The sequence below is a fragment of the Electrophorus electricus genome, chromosome 15 (genome assembly GCF_041902795.1).
Source record: "Electrophorus electricus isolate QZ-2024a chromosome 15, ASM4190279v1, whole genome shotgun sequence".
Classification (NCBI taxonomy): Eukaryota; Metazoa; Chordata; class Actinopteri; order Gymnotiformes; family Gymnotidae; genus Electrophorus; species Electrophorus electricus.
Genome location: NC_137511.1, coordinates 17,811,174 through 17,833,552, shown reverse-complemented (window position 1 = coordinate 17,833,552; position 22,379 = coordinate 17,811,174). Strand labels below are relative to the sequence as shown.

General features: G+C 44.6%; 1 protein-coding gene across 7 annotated transcripts in view; it reads left to right on the top strand.

Annotated features, from left to right (window-relative positions):
• grid1b (glutamate receptor, ionotropic, delta 1b) overlaps nucleotides 1-21,663 on the top strand; it is a 218,995-nt gene extending 197,332 nt beyond the window's left edge. For 6 of the 7 annotated variants that reach the window (XM_081697688.1, XM_035533703.2, XM_081697690.1 and 3 more), the window contains 9 exons: nucleotides 1,285-1,386; nucleotides 1,671-1,868; nucleotides 2,205-2,535; nucleotides 3,997-4,135; nucleotides 10,514-10,709; nucleotides 11,960-12,126; nucleotides 14,331-14,571; nucleotides 15,944-16,082; nucleotides 19,125-21,663. In XM_081697688.1, coding sequence (XP_081553814.1) covers nucleotides 1,285-1,386; nucleotides 1,671-1,868; nucleotides 2,205-2,535; nucleotides 3,997-4,135; nucleotides 10,514-10,709; nucleotides 11,960-12,126; nucleotides 14,331-14,571; nucleotides 15,944-16,082; nucleotides 19,125-19,525 — 1,914 coding nt within the window. In that variant the 3' untranslated portion in view covers nucleotides 19,526-21,663. The remainder of the gene's footprint in view (nucleotides 1-1,284; nucleotides 1,387-1,670; nucleotides 1,869-2,204; nucleotides 2,536-3,996; nucleotides 4,136-10,513; nucleotides 10,710-11,959; nucleotides 12,127-14,330; nucleotides 14,572-15,943; nucleotides 16,083-19,124) is intronic. The other variant, XM_035533704.2, reaches the window with a different exon arrangement.
• The last annotated feature ends 716 nt before the right edge of the window (nucleotides 21,664-22,379 follow it).

The window sequence follows — 22,379 nt, the reverse complement described above, 5'->3', positions numbered from 1 at the left end:
AACGTGAGGGCGAAACATTGCCTTTGACATTCGGATGAATGATAGGCAGTAATCACAGCCTATAGAGTGTGTCTGAATTATACGTACATGCTGCTCGGAAGGAAGCTCAGAAGAGAATGGCTTACTAGACATGTAAGCTTCTTCTTAGCTGTTATTCTGTATCATTACTACATTCTGGAGATTAAACCTCATTTGGCCATGTTTCTGCAGGTGATTTCATACTGAGATTCACTGTCCACCTCGGTTTAAGTATGGGGATATGGTTTATGTCAAATGCAGCTTATAACCGTTTCTGAATGTGCAGTGTGTGGATCGCTTCAGTGGGTTGAATCTGATCCTAGCTCTGTGCTTTACAATCAAAACGATGCTGGCGTATAGTGTAGTGTGTAGCTCATGTACAGTAGTGCGTGGTTTTCCCAGGTGTAAACACAGCGACCTGCAGGGGGCGGTAATTAGCATCGAGAGCTAGGTGCGGCCTGATCCAGCACCCAGTCTCCGTGGATGCTGGTCAGACCCTTCCCCACTAAGCTCTGGGAAGCAGGAAGAGCAGAAAGTAGATGTGCCAGTCATCCAAGTTGATGCTCATTTACAGTGAGAATGCCGTAGAAAAGACAAGACACATGAGAGACACAACTGAGCGGGAGACATTTTCTGAATATGATTGAATAATTCGGATTCCACAGTGGTAGAAATGTCAATAAAAGCTTTTATGAAGGAGTTATATCAGTGTTCTGTAATTATATGAGTACTTAAAATTAATATTCCTAGAATTCCTAGAAATTACATATTCCTAGAAATTACAAAAAAAGTATGCGTGTGCAGGGTTTTATTTTATAATTTTCCATGTTGACCAATAAGATGGTATTGATTTTGTAGTTTGTTCTTCTCAGCAAGAAACAAAAATTACATGTGATTCTCACTGCACCCTGAATTCAGGAAGCACCTTTGATATCCATCCTAAACAGGAGGTTCTAGGATGGCAAATGTTTATTTCAAAAATAATTCAAGTGGAACAGGTTAAAGATGGTAATGCAAAGTGACCAACTGGGCATGTCCCACCCAACCTTTCTTATTGACCCTTTAATGACTGTTTGAGTAAGCTGTTTGAGTGAGCTGTTTGAGTAACCTGTTTGAGTGAGCTGTTTGAGAGATCTATTTGAGAGAGCTGTTTAAGTGAGCTGTTTGAACGAGCTATTTGAGTAACCTGTTTGAGTGAGCTGTTTGAGAGATCTATTTGAGAGAGCTGTTTAAGCGAGCTGTTTGAGTGTTGTGGATCTCTTACAGTTAGCCACGTGGGACTCCGTTCATGGCCTTAATGGCAGCCTCAAGGAGAGCCGCATTGAGAACGGCATGCAGGGCGTGATGGTGAAAGTAGTGACCCTGCTGGTGAGGCTTTCAATCCTATTGCCTTCTCTGTTTGCTTTTCATGCCAGAGTAATTTCTGTCTTATTGCCATCATCTGAATCCTTTATCCTCCATGTTTTATACAAAATGTTTTTTAATGTTTTAGCATGGCAGAATGTTTGACATAATTTCGTGTATTCGTTATGCTCCAGTCTTACGTCACATCCTGGTTGTTCAGTAGTGTTCAGAAGATTATCAATTCTTAACGATTCAGAGCTGGCAGATAAAATCAACTGAAGCAAACAATTGATATCTCCCCTCCAAAGGAGGATCCATTCGTCATGGTGGCAGAGAACATTCTCGGGCAGCCCAAAAAGTACAAAGGCTTCTCCATCGATGTCCTCGATGCCTTGGCCAAGATCCTTGGATTCAAATATGACATCTACCAGGTGGCAGACAGCAAGTATGGCTCTCAGCTTCCCAACGGTTCATGGAACGGCATGATTGGGGATCTCATCAACAAGGTGAGCATCACCTCATCAATGGCTGGGCCTGCAAGGTTGATTTTCCATTTCTCAGAAGGCAGATCACTCAAACGACCAAGAAAGGGTTTAGCAATAGTCTACTTCTGCATTATACTTAGGCTTGTGGGTACAAGTCAATCCCTGGTTGTTCATGGTTCACAAAGTTCATAGAAGAGAAACCCAACAAATTAATCCACATGAGGGTAATTATGGAGTATCTAAGGGTGTGATGTGTCCCTTTTGTTATAGCAATAAGGGATTCTTTAACTGTAACAGGCCTTTGTGGCCCTCGAACCCGATTCGGGAACTGTCGTGAACGTGCTCATGTCTCCATAGCGGGCTGACGTGGCCATGTCAGCCATCACCATCACGCCCGAGCGGGAGAACGTGGTGGACTTCAGCAAGCGCTACATGGACTACTCGGTGGGGATCCTTATGCGCAAGCCTGAGGAGAAGATCAACATCTTCTCGCTGTTCGCGCCCTTTGACCTCACCGTGTGGGCCTGCATCGCCGCGGCCATCCCCGTGGTCGGTGTGCTGATTTTCCTGCTGACCCGGATGCAGTCTCTGCGCTCTCAGAACCCCCCAGGACCCCATCAGTCGCAACCTGTGACCAGCACCTTGCACAGTGCCATATGGATCGTGTATGGTGCCTTCATGCAACAAGGTAACCTCCAGGACTTCAAAGGCACTGTCGCCCGGCTCGTATGGGCTTAGTGCCAGCAGGACGTCAAGTGTTTGTTTTTTGTTTTTTTTGAATCATAGAGATGACAGAACAGAAATATTCTGCCTGCCAGTTTAGAGGGCAACTCTGCTTTCAGAGAGTCCTTCACAAATTACTATACAAACACTTAAAGTAAAGGTCAGGATATGAGTATTGAGTTGAGCTGTATCCCACCTAACTAACAATGAGCAGACTCTTAAACTTCACATGTTGTGCTCATTAAGCAGTGGTCTCCTAATTGTAATCGATGCGCTATGCCTTTTCGCCTCGCTAACGAGGGCCGGCATTGTCAGCTGTCACCCAACACCTTGTTTTGTGTTTTATAACCAAGACAGAGCGCTTTTGGCATGGCTCATTCTGCAGTCTGCCTCAAAGCGAGGCGGTACGCTGAGGCACGGGCACACCCGCGCGCACGGGAGTGTGCTGGAGGTGCCTTTGAACAGGAGACACAGAAGTCGCCGCTTCCAGTCCAGTAAAGCTAAAAGGCAGCAAGGTAGCCAGCTCAGCAAGTACGGCATGGCATTCCAGCTGCCTGTGTTACTGCCTGGCACCCAGCCGCCGATGACTTTTATGTCAAACGGCGCGTGATTAAATCAGGAGGTGGTGTTGTCCCATTGGTCCTTGCCCTTCCACCATCTCGGCTCTCCGGTGATGCATAGCCAGCTCACAGCGCGGCCCTTAACTAACCGCGTGGCGAGTTTTTCGACGTTTATCCTTTCGCGGGACTCGGTTTGACAGGTGGAATTAGCATTCATGAGGCAGATAATGAGTCCAGCCTAGCACCCGTGTTTAGCTGATCATTGCATCCTGCTCTGAAGAAAACGCATAGCTGTGTGGAATTGCCCATTTTTACTGATTATTCATGGGCACATGGCTGAGATATAATTACCTTGGTTTGATTTGTTAATTCCCTCCTGATTAGGCATTCCTGTGTAATTATTGCTTTTAGGATTTATTTTGGGAGTTCAGGGTTACGATTATTTACAGATATTTTGTAATCCTGTGGAAATGAAAGAAACTGAATTGATATTTATTGAACATTGAGGTCAATAGAATTAATTGAATTGAGATTAGTGGAGAGAAATTTAAAGTACTGTTTAAAACACTGGGTTTGGCTTTTATTGAATTTGCACCAAAATTCAAATACAGTTTGAACTCAATAACTACTCAGAACAACATTCTCACTAGGCTAGAATAACCACCACTCGTGTTAACTGACTACTAACTGTTCACCACATTAGCAATTGTTAATGACTGTGTCACTGTTTTTAGTGTTTGCAACATTTGGGGTTTTGACGTTAGCAACATTTGTGTCTCTGCTGTTAGCAATGTTAGCGCTTCCATCGTGAGCAGCGTTAGCATGTTGGGCAGTGGAGGTTTAAGCGTGCCCTACTCCCCCCCCAGGTGGAGACTCACCTGTGGGCTCCGTGGCCTTGCGGATCGTGATGGGCAGCTGGTGGCTGTTCACCCTAATCGTATGCTCCTCTTACACGGCCAACCTGGCGGCCTACCTCACTGTCTCGCGCATGGACAACTCCATACGGTAGGTCCCCTTCCGCCCCTCCACTCTGACAGACACGATGTTCCTTGAAGTGCGGGGCCATGCTCCCGGTCACTCTGGTGCTGTCATTCACTCCATGTGTCTGCTGATCCCCTAACAGAGCTTGCTCGCTAGATGCTGTTGCCCCATCCTTATTAAACTAGTAATGCTAATTTCTGCAGCTTGAAATCATGCAGGGCTTTGCCTATACTGCTCCGTTAGCGTGCTGTACACACTCTACACACATAACTCTTTAATGAGTTCCAACTATACTTCATAGGAATTTGACCCTCAGATATCCTAGGATTTTCCAGTGCCTTAATTACTCCTTGATTCAATTATTATAAGTAATATTATATATTTAAAGCCTCTCATTAGATCAATTATTGGCTTGTTAGTTGACTGTTAAAAATTATTTTTTAGCCTCTCAGCCTTTTTACTGAAATGACTTTGCAACTGTGTGTCAGGCCATGCGCCGACTCCCTGCTTTGGTGGGTCACGCAGTGATGTTCAGTACCACCAAACCAACAGCCATTTCCTCCTCTCCTCATTCGGCAGTCGTTGTTTATTTTGTTGTTTTTCTCGGGATTTCGAGCCACACGAAAGCTGTCGCGGGTGCCAAGGTTGTGCTCCTCCTTCCTCTAGCTGTGGGCCCGAAGGGGCGGGAGGCTAATTTGCCATTCACCTCATTTCTGCTTTACTTGCCATAGCCTTGTTGGGGTTTTTTGTTTTTTCTCCCGCTCTTTGGGAGGTCTGGCCTCTGTTTGCTTCTCACTCTCTCCTGCTGACGCTTTCCTGCCTTAGCGATGGACGTGCTGTTTAGGAGAGCTGCCTCCAGGGCTGACCTAATCCCTCCCAGCTGCCTTTCAGCGAAAGGTATGAGCAGGTCCATCAAACCATACGAAACAGCTTAGAATTCAGTGCCAGGAATTCTAGTCATAGTGCGCTGGGGGTTGAGACGATCCTTGGGTAAATAGAAACTCCCTCTCCTCCGAGGCCTCTTAATCTACCCCTCTACAGGAGTCCCCGTCTAGCATCCTGGAAGGGAAATGTATGTTACAGACAGTTAAGACTGCAACAGTAGAAGTAAATGCTCCCAGTTATTGACACACGCACAAACAGACACACACACACACACAAACAAGCTTCAACTTAATTAATGATTCAATGAATAACGATTCAAACTGTGAGCTCTAAGCAGACATCTAAAAATGGCCTTTCAACCTACTGCCACTAAACCCCATTTTAGGTTTACAGCAGAGGTTACCAAAAAGGTGTGTGTAAACAAGTTTTGTGAGAGGGCTAACTAATGGCTGTGATTGGTATGCCTACAGAAACATGACATTAAAATGAAGATTACGAATATGAAAACTCAAATGCAAATTGCAGCGTCACAAATCCATCTAAATGAATTAGAAATGAGAAAGGAGACACTTGGAAGCATGTCAAATATAGGAAATGTCGATAAAACAGTCCAGGTTACAGCAGCCAGACCCATTCAGAAAAGGATACTGCTCATACATAGTACTGAGTGCGTTTTTATTCTAATGCCCCAGTTTTGGTATAGATGGGGTGCCATAGCTCATTGGTTTCCCTGGATACGTCCTGTTGATCACTGGATGAGTCGGGACTTCCTGTGCCTCCGCAGAAAGAAAAAAACAAAACAAATGGGGAACCAAAATCTGTACATTAGTAGAGGAGCAGAGGACAGCGAGGGAATATCTGATTAATTCCTCCTGGGGTCTATACAGCTCTCCAGAGTTCTGCAATTGGATCTGGACCCAAGGCAGTCAGAAGGCCCAGGGTCCATGTAAACAGGAATATTATTTAGTTTAGTTGTTGACATGAAGTATAACCATATGGTATGTAAGTCAGTACCTGTATGGAAACACATCTACAAGCAGATAACATTCCTTTACATCTAACCTTCACTTCAACCAACCATATCCTGCACAAAGCCTCAGCAGATCCATCTATGTAACATGTCCCTTAACCTTTATTGCAACAGGTGCTCTTACACCTGTTACAATAAATAAAAATGAAATCTTACAGTTTCAAACAAGAGCATTGCCACCAACTTAAACACAGAGAGAAGATATGGAACCATGCTTACTGATACTATAACACTAGGCGAGGCAGGACAGTGAGGAGACATCTTGATTAAGCGCAATTAACATCTTGATTAAGCGTCTAGCTTGTCAGCAGGTGTCAGTTATCGTTCGAGACCACTGTTGGAGTGTTTTGGGTGTGCAGGCCTTTCTTAAGCTGTCAGTTACAGACGTGTGGAAAAGCTCCGGCCACACTTCTGGTTCTGATCCCAATCCCAAACTCGTGGTTGTAAAAGCAGTCCAGATTTAAGAATCCAGTAGTCACAAAAAATGGTGAACTCATTATAACCAAAAACAACAACAGTAGCATGTAAGACAGGGAGCCAAAAAATGTTACCTTTACCAAGACTTTGCAAACGCTAAATGAAATATGAGCGGCGTAAACACACCAGGACTAAAAAAGGCACAGGCGAGGAACCTTAGGGGTCGGTAACACCTAAACTCGACAGAGCAGAAGCATGAAAATAAACAAAACAAAGTGGCACGGTCACCATTGAAACTGCAAAAACAGGGGGCCATGACATACATGCCCTCCAGTGGGTGGGAGGGGATGTAGTTAGGTTGGTTGTTAGAGTGTATAGTTGGGATGTAAATGGGGTGTGTTGAACAGGACAACATATACAGTAGAGTCTAGGGGACTTGAATTACTGCAGAGCCCCTGTTGTGTCCATCTGCATGTGCTTTCATGTCCAGAGGTGAAAGGTTAAAGGCATAAGGGGTAAAGCCATTACCTACCTAAAGTTGTGTTTGTTGTGTCAGGTGAACCTGAGAATGATCCAAAGCTGCTCTGACTACTATGTGGAGAAGATGTAGCCAAATGGTGTAATTTGGTGTAATTGTCTACCCCTCTACACCTACCCTTCCCCTTAATAAACCACACCTGAACCTAATCTACCCCTCTATACCTATCCTTCCCCTTAATTAACCACACCTGAACCTAATCTACCCCTCTATACCTATCCTTCCCCTTAATTAACCACATCTGAACCTAATCTACCCCTCTATACCTATCCTTCCCCTTAATTAACCACACCTGAACCTAATCTACCCCTCTATACCTATCCTTCCCCTTAATTAACCACATCTGAACCTAATCTACCCCTCTATACCTATACTTCCCCTTAATAAACCACACCTGAACCTAATCTACCCCTCTATACCTATCCTTCCCCTTAATTAACCACACCTGAACCTAATCTACCCCTCTATACCTATCCTTCCCCTTAATAAACCACACCTGAACCTAATCTACCCCTCTATACCTATCCTTCCCCTTAATTAACCACATCTGAACCTAATCTACCCCTCTATACCTATCCTTCCCCTTAATAAACCACACCTGAACCTAATCTACCCCTCTATACCTATCCTTCCCCTTAATTAACCACATCTGAACCTAATCTACCCCTCTATACCTATCCTTCCCCTTAATAAACCACAACTGAACCTAATCTACCCCTCTATACCTATCCTTCCCCTTAATAAACCACACCTGAACCTAATCTACCCCTCTATACCTATCCTTCCCCTTAATAAACCACACCTGAACCTAATCTACCCCTCTATACCTATCCTTCCCCTTAATAAACCACACCTGAACCTAATCTACCCCTCTATACCTATCCTTCCCCTTAATAAACCACACCTGAACCTAATCTACCCCTCTATACCTATCCTTCCCCTTAATTAACCACATCTGAACCTAATCTACCCATCTATACCTATCCTTCCCCTTAATTAACCACACCTGAACCTAATCTACCCCTCTATACCTATCCTTCCCCTTAATTAACCACACCTGAACCTAATCTACCCCTCTATACCTATCCTTCCCCTTAATTAACCACACCTGAACCTAATCTACCCCTCTATACCTATCCTTCCCCTTAATTAACCACATCTGAACCTAATCTACCCCTCTATACCTATCCTTCCCCTTAATTAACCACACCTGAACCTAATCTACCCCTCTATACCTATCCTTCCCCTTAATTAACCACACCTGAACCTAATCTACCCCTCTATACCTATCCTTCCCCTTAATTAACCACATCTGAACCTAATCTACCCCTCTATACCTATCCTTCCCCTTAATTAACCACATCTGAACCTAATCTACCCCTCTATACCTATCCTTCCCCTTAATTAACCACACCTGAACCTAATCTACCCCTCTATACCTATCCTTCCCCTTAATTAACCACACCTGAACCTAATCTACCCCTCTATACCTATCCTTCCCCTTAATTAACCACATCTGAACCTAATCTACCCCTCTATACCTATCCTTCCCCTTAATTAACCACACCTGAACCTAATCTACCCCTCTATACCTATCCCTAACCTCAACCAATGATATCCTGAAGATATATCATACATGTCACAGGGTACCGTCCACGTCACTGTGACTGTACCAGGTTGACTTTGTGCTGACAAGCGTCTCTTGCGGTAGGAAATTCTTCACCTTAGTGGATGCTGTCCAGTGTCTGTGCTAGAATCACATCACATGGTTGTGTGTTATTTTCACTTCCTCCACCAGACGGATGCCAAAAAAACTAGCCGGATCCTGTCACCTAGCAACTTTAGATCAGCCGGTTAATGAGCACTTTAAGCTGTCACTCTGTTGTAAACTCAAATGAGTCATCATCACTCCAGGCAGGGCTCATATAAGAGTTGTTACCTCCATTCTGTCTGCCATTTCCCCTAAGAAGCTTTCATAAAGAGAGGATACAATGTACTGCAAAGAGGTCAGTAGCAGTAGTAACAGTGATTATAGCCCTTCTAGTAGCAGTAGTAACAGTGATTATATCCCTTCTAGTAGCAGTAGTAACAGTGGTTATAGCCCTTTTAGTAGCAGTAGTAACAGTGATTATAGCCCTTCTAGTAGCAGTAGTAACAGTGATTATAGACCTTCTAGTAGCAGTAGTAACAGTGATTATAGCCCTTCTAGTAGCAGTAGTAACAGTGATTATAGCCCTTCTAGTAGCAGTAGTAACAGTGATTATAGCCCTTCTAGTAGCAGTAGTAATAGTGGTTAGTGCCCTTCTATTAGCAGTAGTAATAGTGGTATAAGCCCTTCTAGTAGCAGTAGTAATAGTGGTTATAGCCCTTTTAGTAGCAGTAGTAATAGCACCTCTATGTTTATAGGTGCATAGATACACATGATAAAACTTTTGCAAGAGTACTTCTGAAATTTGCCCTTTTTGCTTATTTTTATTGTATTATTGCACTGACATTGCACAATGCTCATCGGAAGAGGTCACTGGTAATGAATGGCGAATTAACTTGAACGGACAAAACGGAAACTTTTCAAAACCTCTCCATGGTGTGTTATATGCCGTGGCAACAGGGCTGTTGGCGTTCTCCAGCACTGGAAACTAAATTAAAGGTCACTAAGCCAATTCTTTCTGGAATTAGCTTTCATCATAAGAACAGTTGTTCAGCAGATGGTGAGCACAGAGATGTTTATATCTTTCTTCAACCCTGTGAGCATAGTCTGTGGGTTTGCTTCTATATCTGATCATCATGTCTGCTGGGCGGTGTGCTGCTTTAAGAAGGTCCACAGTTGATAAAATGCTCACTTTATTAAAAAAAAAACACTTCATAACAAACTGCTAAAAGCCACGCACGGCCTACCCTCCATCTGTCGTCGAACACTGGCTTTGCTAGCCAGCGTCTAGCCTGTCAGCAGGTGTCAGTTGTCCTTCGAGACCACGGTTGGAGTGTTTTGGGTGTGCAGGCCTTTCTTAAGCAGTCAGTTGCAGACGTGTGGAAAAGCTCCGGCTGCACTTCTGGTTCTGATACACCGCCATCAGGTAGACCAGACCAGTATAGTGCTGTGTGGAGAATTATCCAGCATCCATGTTATATCCAGCTTGGGAATGTTCTCGGATACTGACCACGGCTGAGCACTACTGACCACTGAGCGTTACTGATACTGACCACTGATGCACCGGATGGACAGACAGGCTGAAGTTTGAAATTGTACGCTTATAACGTGTGTTTATAAAATATATGTAGCTAATAAAAGGTAGATGCAGGGTGTTTCTAATAAAATATCTGGCGAGTGTATGGAATACTAAATGTAAAATAATCTCACGAATACACCGTACTGTTAAGTAACTTAAAGACTAAAGCAGTAACTCAGTTGCTTTCATTTTATTCTCTCTCCTTCTTTCTCCTTCCCACTCTGTCTCTATACTGCCAGTCCATTTCTCCCTCTTTCTCACGCTTGCCCTGTCTCACGCCCTCTTTCTGCCCCGGCTCCCTTCAGGACCTTTCAGGACCTGGCGAGGCAGGTGGACTTGGACTACGGCACGGTGCGGGACTCGGCCGTGTACGACTACTTCCGGGCCAAGGGGACGAATCCTCTGGAGCAGGACAGCACTTACGCAGAGCTCTGGAGAACCATCAGCAAGAATGACGGGCAGGACCACTCTGTGTCCAGCCCCTCCGAGGGCATCCGCAAGGTACAGCCCGCAGAGCCCTGCTACATCTCCAGACGCACTCCCCGACCACTGCATTGCTTAAACAGGGGAGACTTGCGGTATGGAGCAGGGGAGGGTCCATTTTGGTAGGGCGAGACTCTAATTGGGTTAGAATATGAAGTGATAAAATGATGACCTCAGTGACATTTAATGGAGCGTGATGGGTGTTAATCTCACTCACACTGATCGTGTGAATGGTTTACATTCGTTTTGGATAGAGGTCTTTTCACTGTGACCCAAAAACATTGTCACAGAAACAATACACAGCATAAATTAACCTCCATTATAGCTTCTGGCACAAAGACGGAAAAAGAGAAAGTATTCGCCTCGTTTTCAACAACTCCAATGTGATATGACAACAAATATCCCATTCTCCAAAACGAGTTCCACCCGATCTCTCTGACACAAAAGCTACAGAAGCATATTAATATTTATGAAGGTTAATCTCTAAACTGGCTCGTTTCCACACATGTGGGAGCAGAATTTGTTGCTCACACGTGTGCTGGACGTGTCACTGACTCATCCGTGGCAGTTATTCACAGTTTAAGCAGTTTAATGCGTCAGTGTTTTGAGTGGGCCCCTGCTGTTGGTTTTTTTTTTGTTTTTTTTATGAGCACTACCAACACAGCAGCTTCCGCTCAGTGTCCAGTGAAATACCCACTCGCTAAAGAATCTGTCCCACGCAAAACAGCTTTGTTTGTCCTCCCAAGTCGTCGCGCTAAAGCCGACGTGTGGCATCTTTCAATTTAAACAAGGGGTGCTTTTAAGCGTTTGTTTAAACGTGCAAGAGAGGATACCAGAGAGTAAAGGATCACAAATACTGCAGAAGAAGGACAGAATCGTATTTGTGTCTTTCGGCGAGTAATGATCTTGAGCAGCGGACGGCTCTTTTACGGGTCTTCCTGGAGCTTTTTGGTCGGAGCACTATTGCACTTTGACAGCTTTACATGTATATACGGGAAATCCGTTTGCCCTTCAAACAGCAGCATAACACATTAATCCCTAAAATGTTACCACTGTAACACATTCATCCCTAAAATGTTACCACTGTAACACATTAATCCCACTTCTTTCCTCATGGTAAAACGTACTGCAGTTATCATGAAATTGTCCAAGTTGCTTTATTGGTGGCAATAAAGGCTGTAAATGAGAGGTCTGGATTCCAGATCCAGCTCAGCAGTCACATAGAACGACACGTACGCTCATCCTACTGCTACTATGTACATCCGCAGGCCAAGAAGGGCCCGTATGCCTTCCTGTGGGACATGGCGGTGGTGGAGTATGCGGCGTTGACAGATGACGATTGCACCGTCACTGTGTCGGGCGGAGGCGTGAGCAGTAAGGGCTACGGCCTCGCCCTGCAGCACGGGAGCCCCTACAGAGACCTCTTCTCCCAGAAGTGAGTGCCCGTCTGTCTGTATAACCCCGCCCCATTCTGCCTTCATCACCGTTCACATCCAATCAGCCAACTCACACCCCACAGTTATCCAGGGAGCCCTGGGTGGCCGGAAAACATTCCGTATAGGTGAATTTTATCCGGACGAAGCATAGCCAAGCAAAGCAAGGTGGATATTCTCCTGAGGATATTTCACTATTTGCTTTTGTTTTTACAAGCATCAAGTCCTTCGGTAACCTAAAGTCATTAACCCAAACTTGGTAATTTGAGGAAAATGTCAGCAGAGATGTCTGAAACCTCTTCTTTTGTTTATCACTGCCCCCTTTTTTAAGTGCAAAGTGCTGCTTAATTAGATGTGTTTTCCTGAGCCAGGTTTTACCGAGCATAAACTGGTTCCTTTGCCAGCAGAACAGTTGCGGGCAGATTATACAAATCTCTACTTGTAACCAACTAAGATTGTATAATCATACTGTTCCTGTATGTGGAGAACAGGCAGAGCAATCTTTTCCTCTTGACTTCTCTTTCATGCAGTCTGTATTGATCCATCTAGAATATCCGAGCATGACTCAACATCTTGCAACTCCGACCGCGTATGATTGCTGATCGTCAAGAAGCTTGCGTAACTCTCTCAGATCCTCGCAGGAGCCTTAATGACTGCCAGACTTCTCAATTAGCCTGGACCGTGTGGACTTAACCCCCACGAATCCAAAAGCCAATTACTTCTTCAAAATGTTGGAAAGTCTGGCTGCATGAGCTCCAGCGATGACCAGATGTAGGAGCTAAGAACAGTGCTAGTATGTTTTTACGCTCTGGCACTTGGTGAGAGAAAACCGGAGAAAGAGCCGGACTCCACTCAGACTTGTTTTCATGTAAAAAGTTCATTTCAGCCTGATTACATCATCATGTTCACAGAGGAACTAGTGGATAGTGGATAGTGAGCACAAAGTTATTGAAAACTATTATTTAATTTCTACCTACTCTGTACCAACTCTGGTACCAACTTGCAGCAAAGAATTAACATAACAGGCACAATGTGGCTTAAAACCTAAACTGACCTTAAAACAGGGTCACTGACCAGTGAGCAACAGATTCTCTTCTATTGCAATTGCTGGTAAAATAGATATTTTAGTTTTAAATATTTTTTTTGTTTCTTTCTTTGTTTACCTGCCTGACAGATCAGCGTAAAAAGTGAACTTCCGTCCATGGAGGCCATCTCCACGTTAACTCCCCTGTGGTCATCTGCCAGGCAGCTCTAGGGCTAATGGGCCTGTAGCCCGCATGTCATCTTCTCTAGAGAGGACGATTCATCTTACTTTCTCATTTTCTGCACCCCCCCCTCCCCAAGCCCATAGTGCTCCCATTTATCTGCTCCCCCCGCCCGCAGGTCTCTTGCCGATAAAGGTGCGACTTGTGGCTCTGTCGTGGCTTTCCCTCATTAAATGTTTCTTTACACATCCAGTGCCTGTTTGTTTCACTTCCATTTCCGTCAGTGGGCGACCTCACAAAGTTGACATTTAATTAAGCTGGCCGAGGAATTAAATGTAGTCACGTCGGGCTCGGCGCAGGCGAGCGGTCCCAAATGACATTGCCTGCAGACATACGAGTGAGCGCTACGTCATAAATCAAACATCCTCATAGTTTAATGCCACTTCATACAGTTGGGGTGCAGTTAAGAACAACATATGCAACTTTAATAAACCACCTTTGATGAAAACTCGCCAAACTTTTATGTCTAAAAACCTAGTGCCACCCATGGGTCTAAAAGCGCGACTAATGCATACAGTGACACTGCTTCTCTTCCTTTTATTATTTTCTTATAGGCTTCTTACTGATTAGTTCCAATGTGAGGATGGACCTTTGAAGTTGCAGGTTATGGTGAATGATGCAGCCTAATCTGGGATGGTTGAGTGGTTTTTATGCATCCAGGCCAAATCTGGGATGCCTCTTCTCATGCTGAGTGGTTTTTTTTTTTTTTGCATGCAATCCTTTGTGCTGACTTGCTCACTCCCTCCCGTAGGAGCATAGTGTCTTTCCTTCCCCAACACACCTGGAAAGCCCTGGAAAGGCGTCGGAATCACCCGATGAATCAAAGAAGAGAGTGTGCAGAGTACTAATCCACTTGAAAGGTCCATCTTCACATGGTGCTAGTTAGCAGGCCTATTAACTGTCTCTCTCTGAGCTCCAGACCCCACTTCCTCTTCCTGCAGGATCCTGGAGCTGCAAGAGAAGGGCGACCTGGACGTGCTGAAGCAGAAGTGGTGGCCACGCTCGGGCCGCTGCGACCTGAGCGGCCGCCGGGGGGCGCCGCCCGACGGCCGCTCGCTCAAGCTGCACAGCTTCGCGGGGGTCTTCTGCGTCCTGGCCGCCGGCCTGGTGCTCGCCTGCTTGGTGGCTGCTCTGGAGATGTGGTGGAGCGGCAACCGCTGCCGACAAGAGCAGTCCAAAGAGGTGACCGAGCTCAGAGCGCGGAGGTCCATGCAGCAGGGCGAGGACAGAGCCACACTCTACTTTAAGGATCCAGCCACAGACGCAGGCCCTGACTTAGTCGAGCTCCAGTACACTCAGTTATAGGTGTGCTCTGCTGAAATCAAAATTGGTCTCATCCATCCTGACAGAGGAAAGCCCCAGGAGCAGGTTGTCTCGGGGTCGCCACATCCACCCGCACCAAACCGCCCCGCCCCCGCTCACCTCGTCACCACCCTGCCAGGCCAGGCTCAAGGACAGAGTACTGTCTTTTACCAATACAGCATGAGTCCAGCAGTTATTGGGTTTTGGGGGAGCCGCTGAAGGATCTTTGAACCAGATGGCTTTTTAAAGCATTTACAAGAGTATTTATGTAATTGTGTAACAGAATAAGAGCTGTATTCTTTTGTTCTATTTATATTGTAAATGATCTCTTTGGCTTTTTATTTCATTGTAAGATTTGAATTCTTTATTCAGAACTCCACCAAATTGCGTCAGTTGGGGGAGAGGGTTGGTCTATATTAATATTATTCCGTCAGAGTTCTGTCAGATAATACTTCTGAGTGCAATAGAGATGACCCCCCTGATTCTGTTTCACCAGTTCATTAAGAAACAGGTTCCAGGTGACTGAACTGGGATTAATTCATACCAGAAGGTCCATGAGAACCTCTTCCAAATCCCAATAACTAAAGACTGTAATAGCTAATACTCTGTAAGGAGAGATTTAATTGCCTAGTCCTTTGACTAAAACCCCTTTCTCTGCCAGAGCTGACATTTGTATTACTATTTTGACTGTTTTCTTTGTATCCTTTCGAATTTTTTCTTTCATCATCGTTGCTGACCCTTCATGCTGGCAGACAAACGTTCACTTTGCTGAGCCGTTCTGCTTCTTTGTTTTTTCCTTCAGCAAACCACAACCGCAACTAAGCTTCTTAGCCAGGCTCGCACTCGCACCTTAGGATGAGTCGGGTGTCCTCTCAAACGAACCCTGCCACTTTACCCCAGAACCCCCCGCACAAACTCTTCGTGATAGGTTGGCGCGGCTTGACGTGGATCCATAAACTAAAGTGTCGGCAGGAGGTTGCTTGCGTGGGTCTGTCTGTTCAGTAGTTCAGCCCCTAGCAATGAAGACACACCAGTGCACACCCCTCACTGCAACCTGACTAGTCTGCCATCGCCAGCAGCACACAGCGTGACGTCATTTTGCAATGATATGTCAATGTGGACCAGTTTGAATTTCTCTTTATTATTCCCCTCCCCCCATTTCTTCACATTTACTTCTATATTTATTTCCTTTTTTTGTTTTGTTTTGTTTTAATTTCGCTTGCTTTCTTGATATGTTTATGATCTCGTGCAGGTTACTAAGGATTACAGAGGGGCAAGGGTGTCAGATCCATTGAGATATAATGATATTGCTACTGCGTCAGCGGAGGGGAGCAAGAACATTTGGACAGAGAGAGAGAGAGACTGGGATGAAGCAGAGGCTATTGACACAGGTCAGAATAGCGCCCGTTAAGATCTGACATGCTACGCGGGGGCAGACCGGGGGCCGAGAACGACGGGGTTGGGGCAGAGGAGGGGTAGATACCCATCTAACAGGAGATCATATGTCGGACTCATCTAACATGACAGCATGATAGGTAACGCTCGTATAACATGATAAAATGATGACATGATATATAGGACCGATATAACATGATATCATGACATGTAGGAAGATGATATTATAAAATGTAAGACATATGACATGATAACATCATATGTTGGACCCATCCAGCATGAGAACACAATGTGTCAGCCCCATATAACATGATAACATTACATATACGACCCATATGACATCATAACATTATATATAGGACCAATATAACATGAAAACACAATATGAAGGAGCCATATAACACAATATGTAGGACCCGTTTAACATAACAAGATATGTAGGACCCATCCAGCATAAGTGGATATGTAGGACCCATCTAACACGACGAGTTCCAGTTTAGCTTCTCTTGTTTCATTTGATCTTCTCTCAAAAAGTAAATGTACTCTTGACAGCCATCACGCTAAGAAAAGGACATCATCCCTTGTGAAACCACTGTGAAATTCCTGACACCCAGTTTATAAATAACTGATTTGATTATACATTGTTTAAAAGACTGCTGTCAAGTTGATTAAACATGAAGTAGTCTGTCTCGTCAGCCACCGGACATGCATTTCTGAGCTGATTTGTGATTCAGTAATAATTTGCAAATTTAAAGTTTGTCTTTACAAAACACAGACGTGGGTTAAGTGGTGGCATTTATTAGTGTTGCCTTCTGATAAGTGCACCAAGATCAGGAACATAGAATGAGAACATTTTTCTAAGACAGCAGCATTATCAAAGGGTGTCGTCTACCGTAAATGTTGTGTTGTCTGGACTGATGGCGTGGGGTTTGTCTTTTGCAGTAGCTTCCCCAGAAAACCAACACAGACCATTTTACCCAACACCACAACACGCACGAGACAGTGACAGCCCTTATTATATATGACGCATTCGACAAACCCGGGGAGGTCTTTTAAAAAGCATTTTGCAAAGTGCCAGGGGGGAGATCAGTGTAAACGCAGGCGAGTGCATTTCAAGCACAAGTGTGTCGGAATGATCATTTGGAGCGAAATAGCTGGTCCACTTTGAGCAAAGTTAGTTAGAAGTTGGGCAGGAACCCATTGACCCATGTCCTTCAGGCCTTCCTGGGACAACCAAATGGTCAATGGCTAATAAACATTCCTAAGAATCTCAAGTAATTGTGCTCTAGCTATAGGCTCTTTGGTTCTAATAGTGCCGTAGTAATAGTGAGAGTAGTGCGCGAAGTGGCAGCGGAAGCAATGCAGATTCACTGATATAGCTTAATTGACCTGGATGAGTTCTTTCTGAGGTCCTGTCCTCAGAGGAGAGTTAAGGCCTTGTGCTGAGGTACTCGCCGACTCCATGTAGGCCATGTAGTTCCCTGTCTGGGAAGCCCCAAGCTATTCCGAGTCATCAGTAGCTCTCCTGCCTTCCTCGAATTAATAAAGAGCTTCTGGTATTCTGCCTCCTTGGTTAATAGAACACCTCATCCCATTCCTCCACCTATTAGATAAGTCAAATTGAATTACTCCAACGAGATGTACAGACCACCATTCTGAAATAACAGCAATTCCTGTAATAAAAAATCCGCTTTAACCTGACATGCCTAATTCACCCACAGTAAATGGCTTTGTTATCCCAACTCGAACTTCCTGCCACCCCACCCCCCCCCAGATTTTGATTACTTCCCGCTGTGGCTCTGTAATTCCCACTTGTGGCTCAATAGTAGAAGTGTTTAAACATGCTCACACATCTCGCGGAGACAGAAAAGGAAAAAAGGCAACGTTGATTCAGATCGCCTCGGGAGTCAAGCTGGGCAGCTTTTACATATCTTTATATCATTTTAAAAATATTTTTATAACACCATTAAAACCCCACTGTTTCACATACTCGAATTTAAAAAGCCGACACGAATTCAAGGATCTAGAGTGGCAGACGTCTTTATTAGGAGGCGGTCTTTATTCCAACTTCATAATTCTTCCCCTGTAATTCCATCTCCCTGTGCAGTAATTAAAAGCTTAGAACCGGAGCATAATATCGTTTAATGACTGTGTGGTTCGCGGCATGGTGTTGGTGTGAACTAGCATTCGAACGCTCACACTAAGCAATAAATTAACACGCAGGTCTGTCTGCTTGCTGTTATTAGCACCATTAGAGAACGCAAGAGAACGCAAACCATATTGGCTAATATGTTTAATCATTATAATTACACAGAAAAGGAACATTTGTAGTTACAGATAGATCTTCAAGAAAATTTCACCAAGAGATTTTCAACTGATCAGAAAGCACATTTCTTCTCGCACTGATGATATTGTCAATAAAGTAACAGGAAGCCCTTAAATTACAACATAATCGTGAACAAACAAAACGTACACGCTCTATTGAAGGAGAGTCACTCTGATGATGACATCGTAATCCACGCTCATTGCCGCTTGCGATGGATAAACACACCCATGATCACGAAAGCACTTGGCAGAACATCTCTCTGAGATTTTGGTCCAAACGCAGCAACCAAAAAAGATCTGGCCAGTCCTGCTCGTGAATCAGCTGGAATCGAGTCTCCTGGCTCCTCAGACGTTTCCACAGAGCAGTCCGGCTCCACCGTTATCTCCATGTGTCTCACTTTTCTCCCTGAAACGCCAGTCTCACTTGGCTTTAAAATGGTTTCCTGTCCTCTGGCCAAATTTGATTTCAAGGTGCACATTCTATACTCTCATTCCAAGCCTCATTCAGCCCCTCGATGATTCCAATTGGCCCTATATCGTGTGCGACCCGACCGGCGAAACAAACCAAAAACAAGGGTACAAATGAATTGCATGGAGCTTCGGTTCTCAGACAGAAAGCTAAGAAAAGCAGGCTGCCTGCAGGCCCAGCCAATCTCAGCCTCTCTGTCCCTTCCTCCCTCTCTCCCCTTCCTCTCTTCTCTTGCCCTCCGCAGGACAGGGAGGTGAACCTGGAGCAGGTGCGTCCGCGTATGAACAGTCTTATGGACGAGGACATGGCGCACAAGCAGATCACCGGCCACTCTATCGAGACCTCTGCCCTGGACATCGCCGGCATGCAAGCCAGCCAGCCTCGGGAAGCTGGCCGAGATTTCCCGGGCGTGGCGGCGCTGTCTGTGAGCACGTTTCTCCCCGAGCAGACCCATGGGGTGGGCCGGGCCCTGGCGCCGGGGCCCGGCAGCGCCCTGCCCTTACCTCTCAGCCTATGTCCCATGCCATCCATCCAGTGCAAACACAGGGCTCCCAACGGGGGGCTCTTCCGGCAGAGCCCCGGCAAGATGCCCATGCCAACGTCCTATCTGCCAGTACCGGGAGGACCCATCCCAGAAGCCACTGAGCCCACGCACAGCACGTCCATCTGAGGCTGCCCGCCAGGCGAGGGACCCCTTTTGCCAGAGGGGTGCAGGGACGAACGAGGGGACAAACAAGGGAAGAGGCGACTGGACCGGCCGGAGTGAACCATGTAAAAACAAAATGCAAGGATGGATTGAGGAGTAAGAGATTTTTAATAAAGATACAAAATGAAAACATCCCTTTTCTTGTAAATATTTGTAAATAATGAAAGAGCGAAGTGAGTAAAAGTGTATTTTGAATATTCTCAATTTTTGAAGTTGAGTTATAAAAACAAAATGAAAACAAAAAAAAAAAGAGAAACTATTAAAAAAGACTCAAGGATGACTGTTTGAATGGCTTTGTACATTTTGTTCTCTATGGATAAAGACGCAAATTCATTGTGATTGTTTTCTAAGTGCCGAAATAAAAGATGTCTCTCTACCCTTTGGTACTAGATTATCAGACACTTCTGTATGGATTATCAGACATTTCTGTATGGAAATCATGATGAATATTAATAATTTTGCACCCTTTTTATGGTTCCAGACATTCTTTGGTCTCAAAGTGCACTGTGTCCATTTGGATGTTCCGCTGTTTAATTTTGCTGTCTGCTTCTCTTGTATGTCTAATTTTGCTGTCTTTTAAGCGTCTTGCGTTAGCACCAGGCCTGCGATATGCCCGTTCATGTGAGGTATTCAACATAAACATTTTGGAATGGTAGCAGGGCCATGGGACTCACTCTTGAAGTCCTTGCTGGATACGCGTTAACGCTGAATTGTCCGGTGAGCCTGCAATTCTTTGAGCACAAGAATCCTTAAGGAGAACGTGGGATATCCACATCACACGGTCACATTTTCTAACTCATATTTACCAGTGTTGGGCTGCTGGAACAGTTTTGTGATGGATAGTGATACAATGGAAGTTTTGTTTCTTTTTTTCATAATTTCTTGATGAATTACATGATGATATAATGTGTAACATATAGAGATAATTCCCTTTACAGAGTAAACTGCAAATAAATTATATGGTTTTATTGTTCAAGAATATAAGAACACTGTAGAAACAGTCATGTAATGTACAAAAGGTATGAAAAATACATACTGTGACTATTTTTTAACAGAAAAAAAAATACAATCGTGCAAAGAAAATTATGATTGTATCTTTATGAAGTAAGTCACTGTATTTTTTATGAGGGAGATTGTGTTTCTTTGATGGAATTATAATGAGATATTTCTTCACAAAATGACAGGTTCTGCCCCTAACGATATAATTATTTCCATTACATGATACGAGATCTTGCTGGCTAAATTACTATATCGGTAGAAAAAGATATTTTTTTCACTAAATTTTCAATTGTGCAGTCACGAATATTCTTTGTGTTTTCTATTCTGTCTTTTTTTTTTTGTTGCTTTTTTAACTTTACCCAACGTGACCACCTCAGGCTGTGAATGAGTGCGTGTTACATTTCAGCCGCAGTTGACCATGCCCGCCTAGTGCTATCCAGCCAATAATCAGGCTAGCTGCCTGGCTGACAGACCAAACACCCTACACCAGCTCCACATAGAAGGGTTTGTCTCTAGGAGGTCCACCAAGCAATCCCTAACATTTTACTCATCTTTTCCAAATTGCCAGTTGCAGGACGCTCCTTTTAGAAAGCAGGTAACATATCAGCAGGTTCTATGGGAGGAGGGGAGGGATTGTGACATCAGCAAGCTCCACCTATGCTTTCTTGCCAATCACAGTCGTAGCCTGTATGTTTTGTACGAGTCTAAGTAGTTTCTAATGTGAACCAAAGTGAATATCATATTACACTGTGTAATGCAGCTTGTGGCTCTGAGACGCTGTTAGTGGAAGTGTGGAAGAACTTTACAGTACAGCCTTGCGGGCTCTCATCGCCTTACACACACACACACACACACACACACACACACACACACACACACACACACATCCCTCCCCTTCCCAACTTCAGAAAAGGGTGATATAAAATTTAAAATATTTATAAAATAAAAAATAAATTAAAAAAGCAAAGTCTATCATAGTGTAGTCTGTAACATTACACCTGAGGGAGACTCTTATTTTGTTTATGAATATGCTGCTTGGAGTTTCTTAATCTTTAATAAAGAAATATGGTTTACATGCTTTGAATGATGGCCGGTCAATTGTTCAGCCGGGGTTGTGCAACGGCATCGCTCTCACAATGCTGCATGCAAAAATGATGCTGAATTCAGTGTTTTGCTTCCTTGTTTTTAAGGCCCAACTTCTCAGCAGTAACATTTGTGCCACTGAGCTTGTTGCTTGGGTCAAGTACTCTGAGAAAGCCTTCCAATAATATGGAGGGATCCCATAAAAAAAGCTACCCTCACACGCACACACACTCACCCATCAATGTCTCTCAGATCGGGTTGTATGTAGTTGCTGAAGGACGAAGGATCGGGAAGTCCAGCCTGTCATCGGCTGGTCCGGTCTGCCGCTGCCGTCTCCACCGTGAGCCGACGCAAAATTTGTCCTCTCACATGACATATAGCAACCAGAGTGCAAACGCTCAAACTGGCAACTTCCAAAGCCGTGTTGCTGCGGTTGAACGTGTTGTCAGACGGGGGACAGCTCCTGAATGCTCCTGATCCCTGACGTCCATGCCTAGATGAGACACATCGTGTCTCCTCTAAAAGCAGGCGGCTGATGAGCGAGATGACTAAGAGACGCTGGGCACGCACCGATACGTGCAACGTAGCTAAGGTTGAGTTGAGTGCGCTTATATAAACCATTAAGTCCAGTTCAATGCCGTATGTTATCCAGAACAGCTTAAGGAACTACAACTACATCACCCTACTGCAGAGGGTGATTGGTTATTGCTC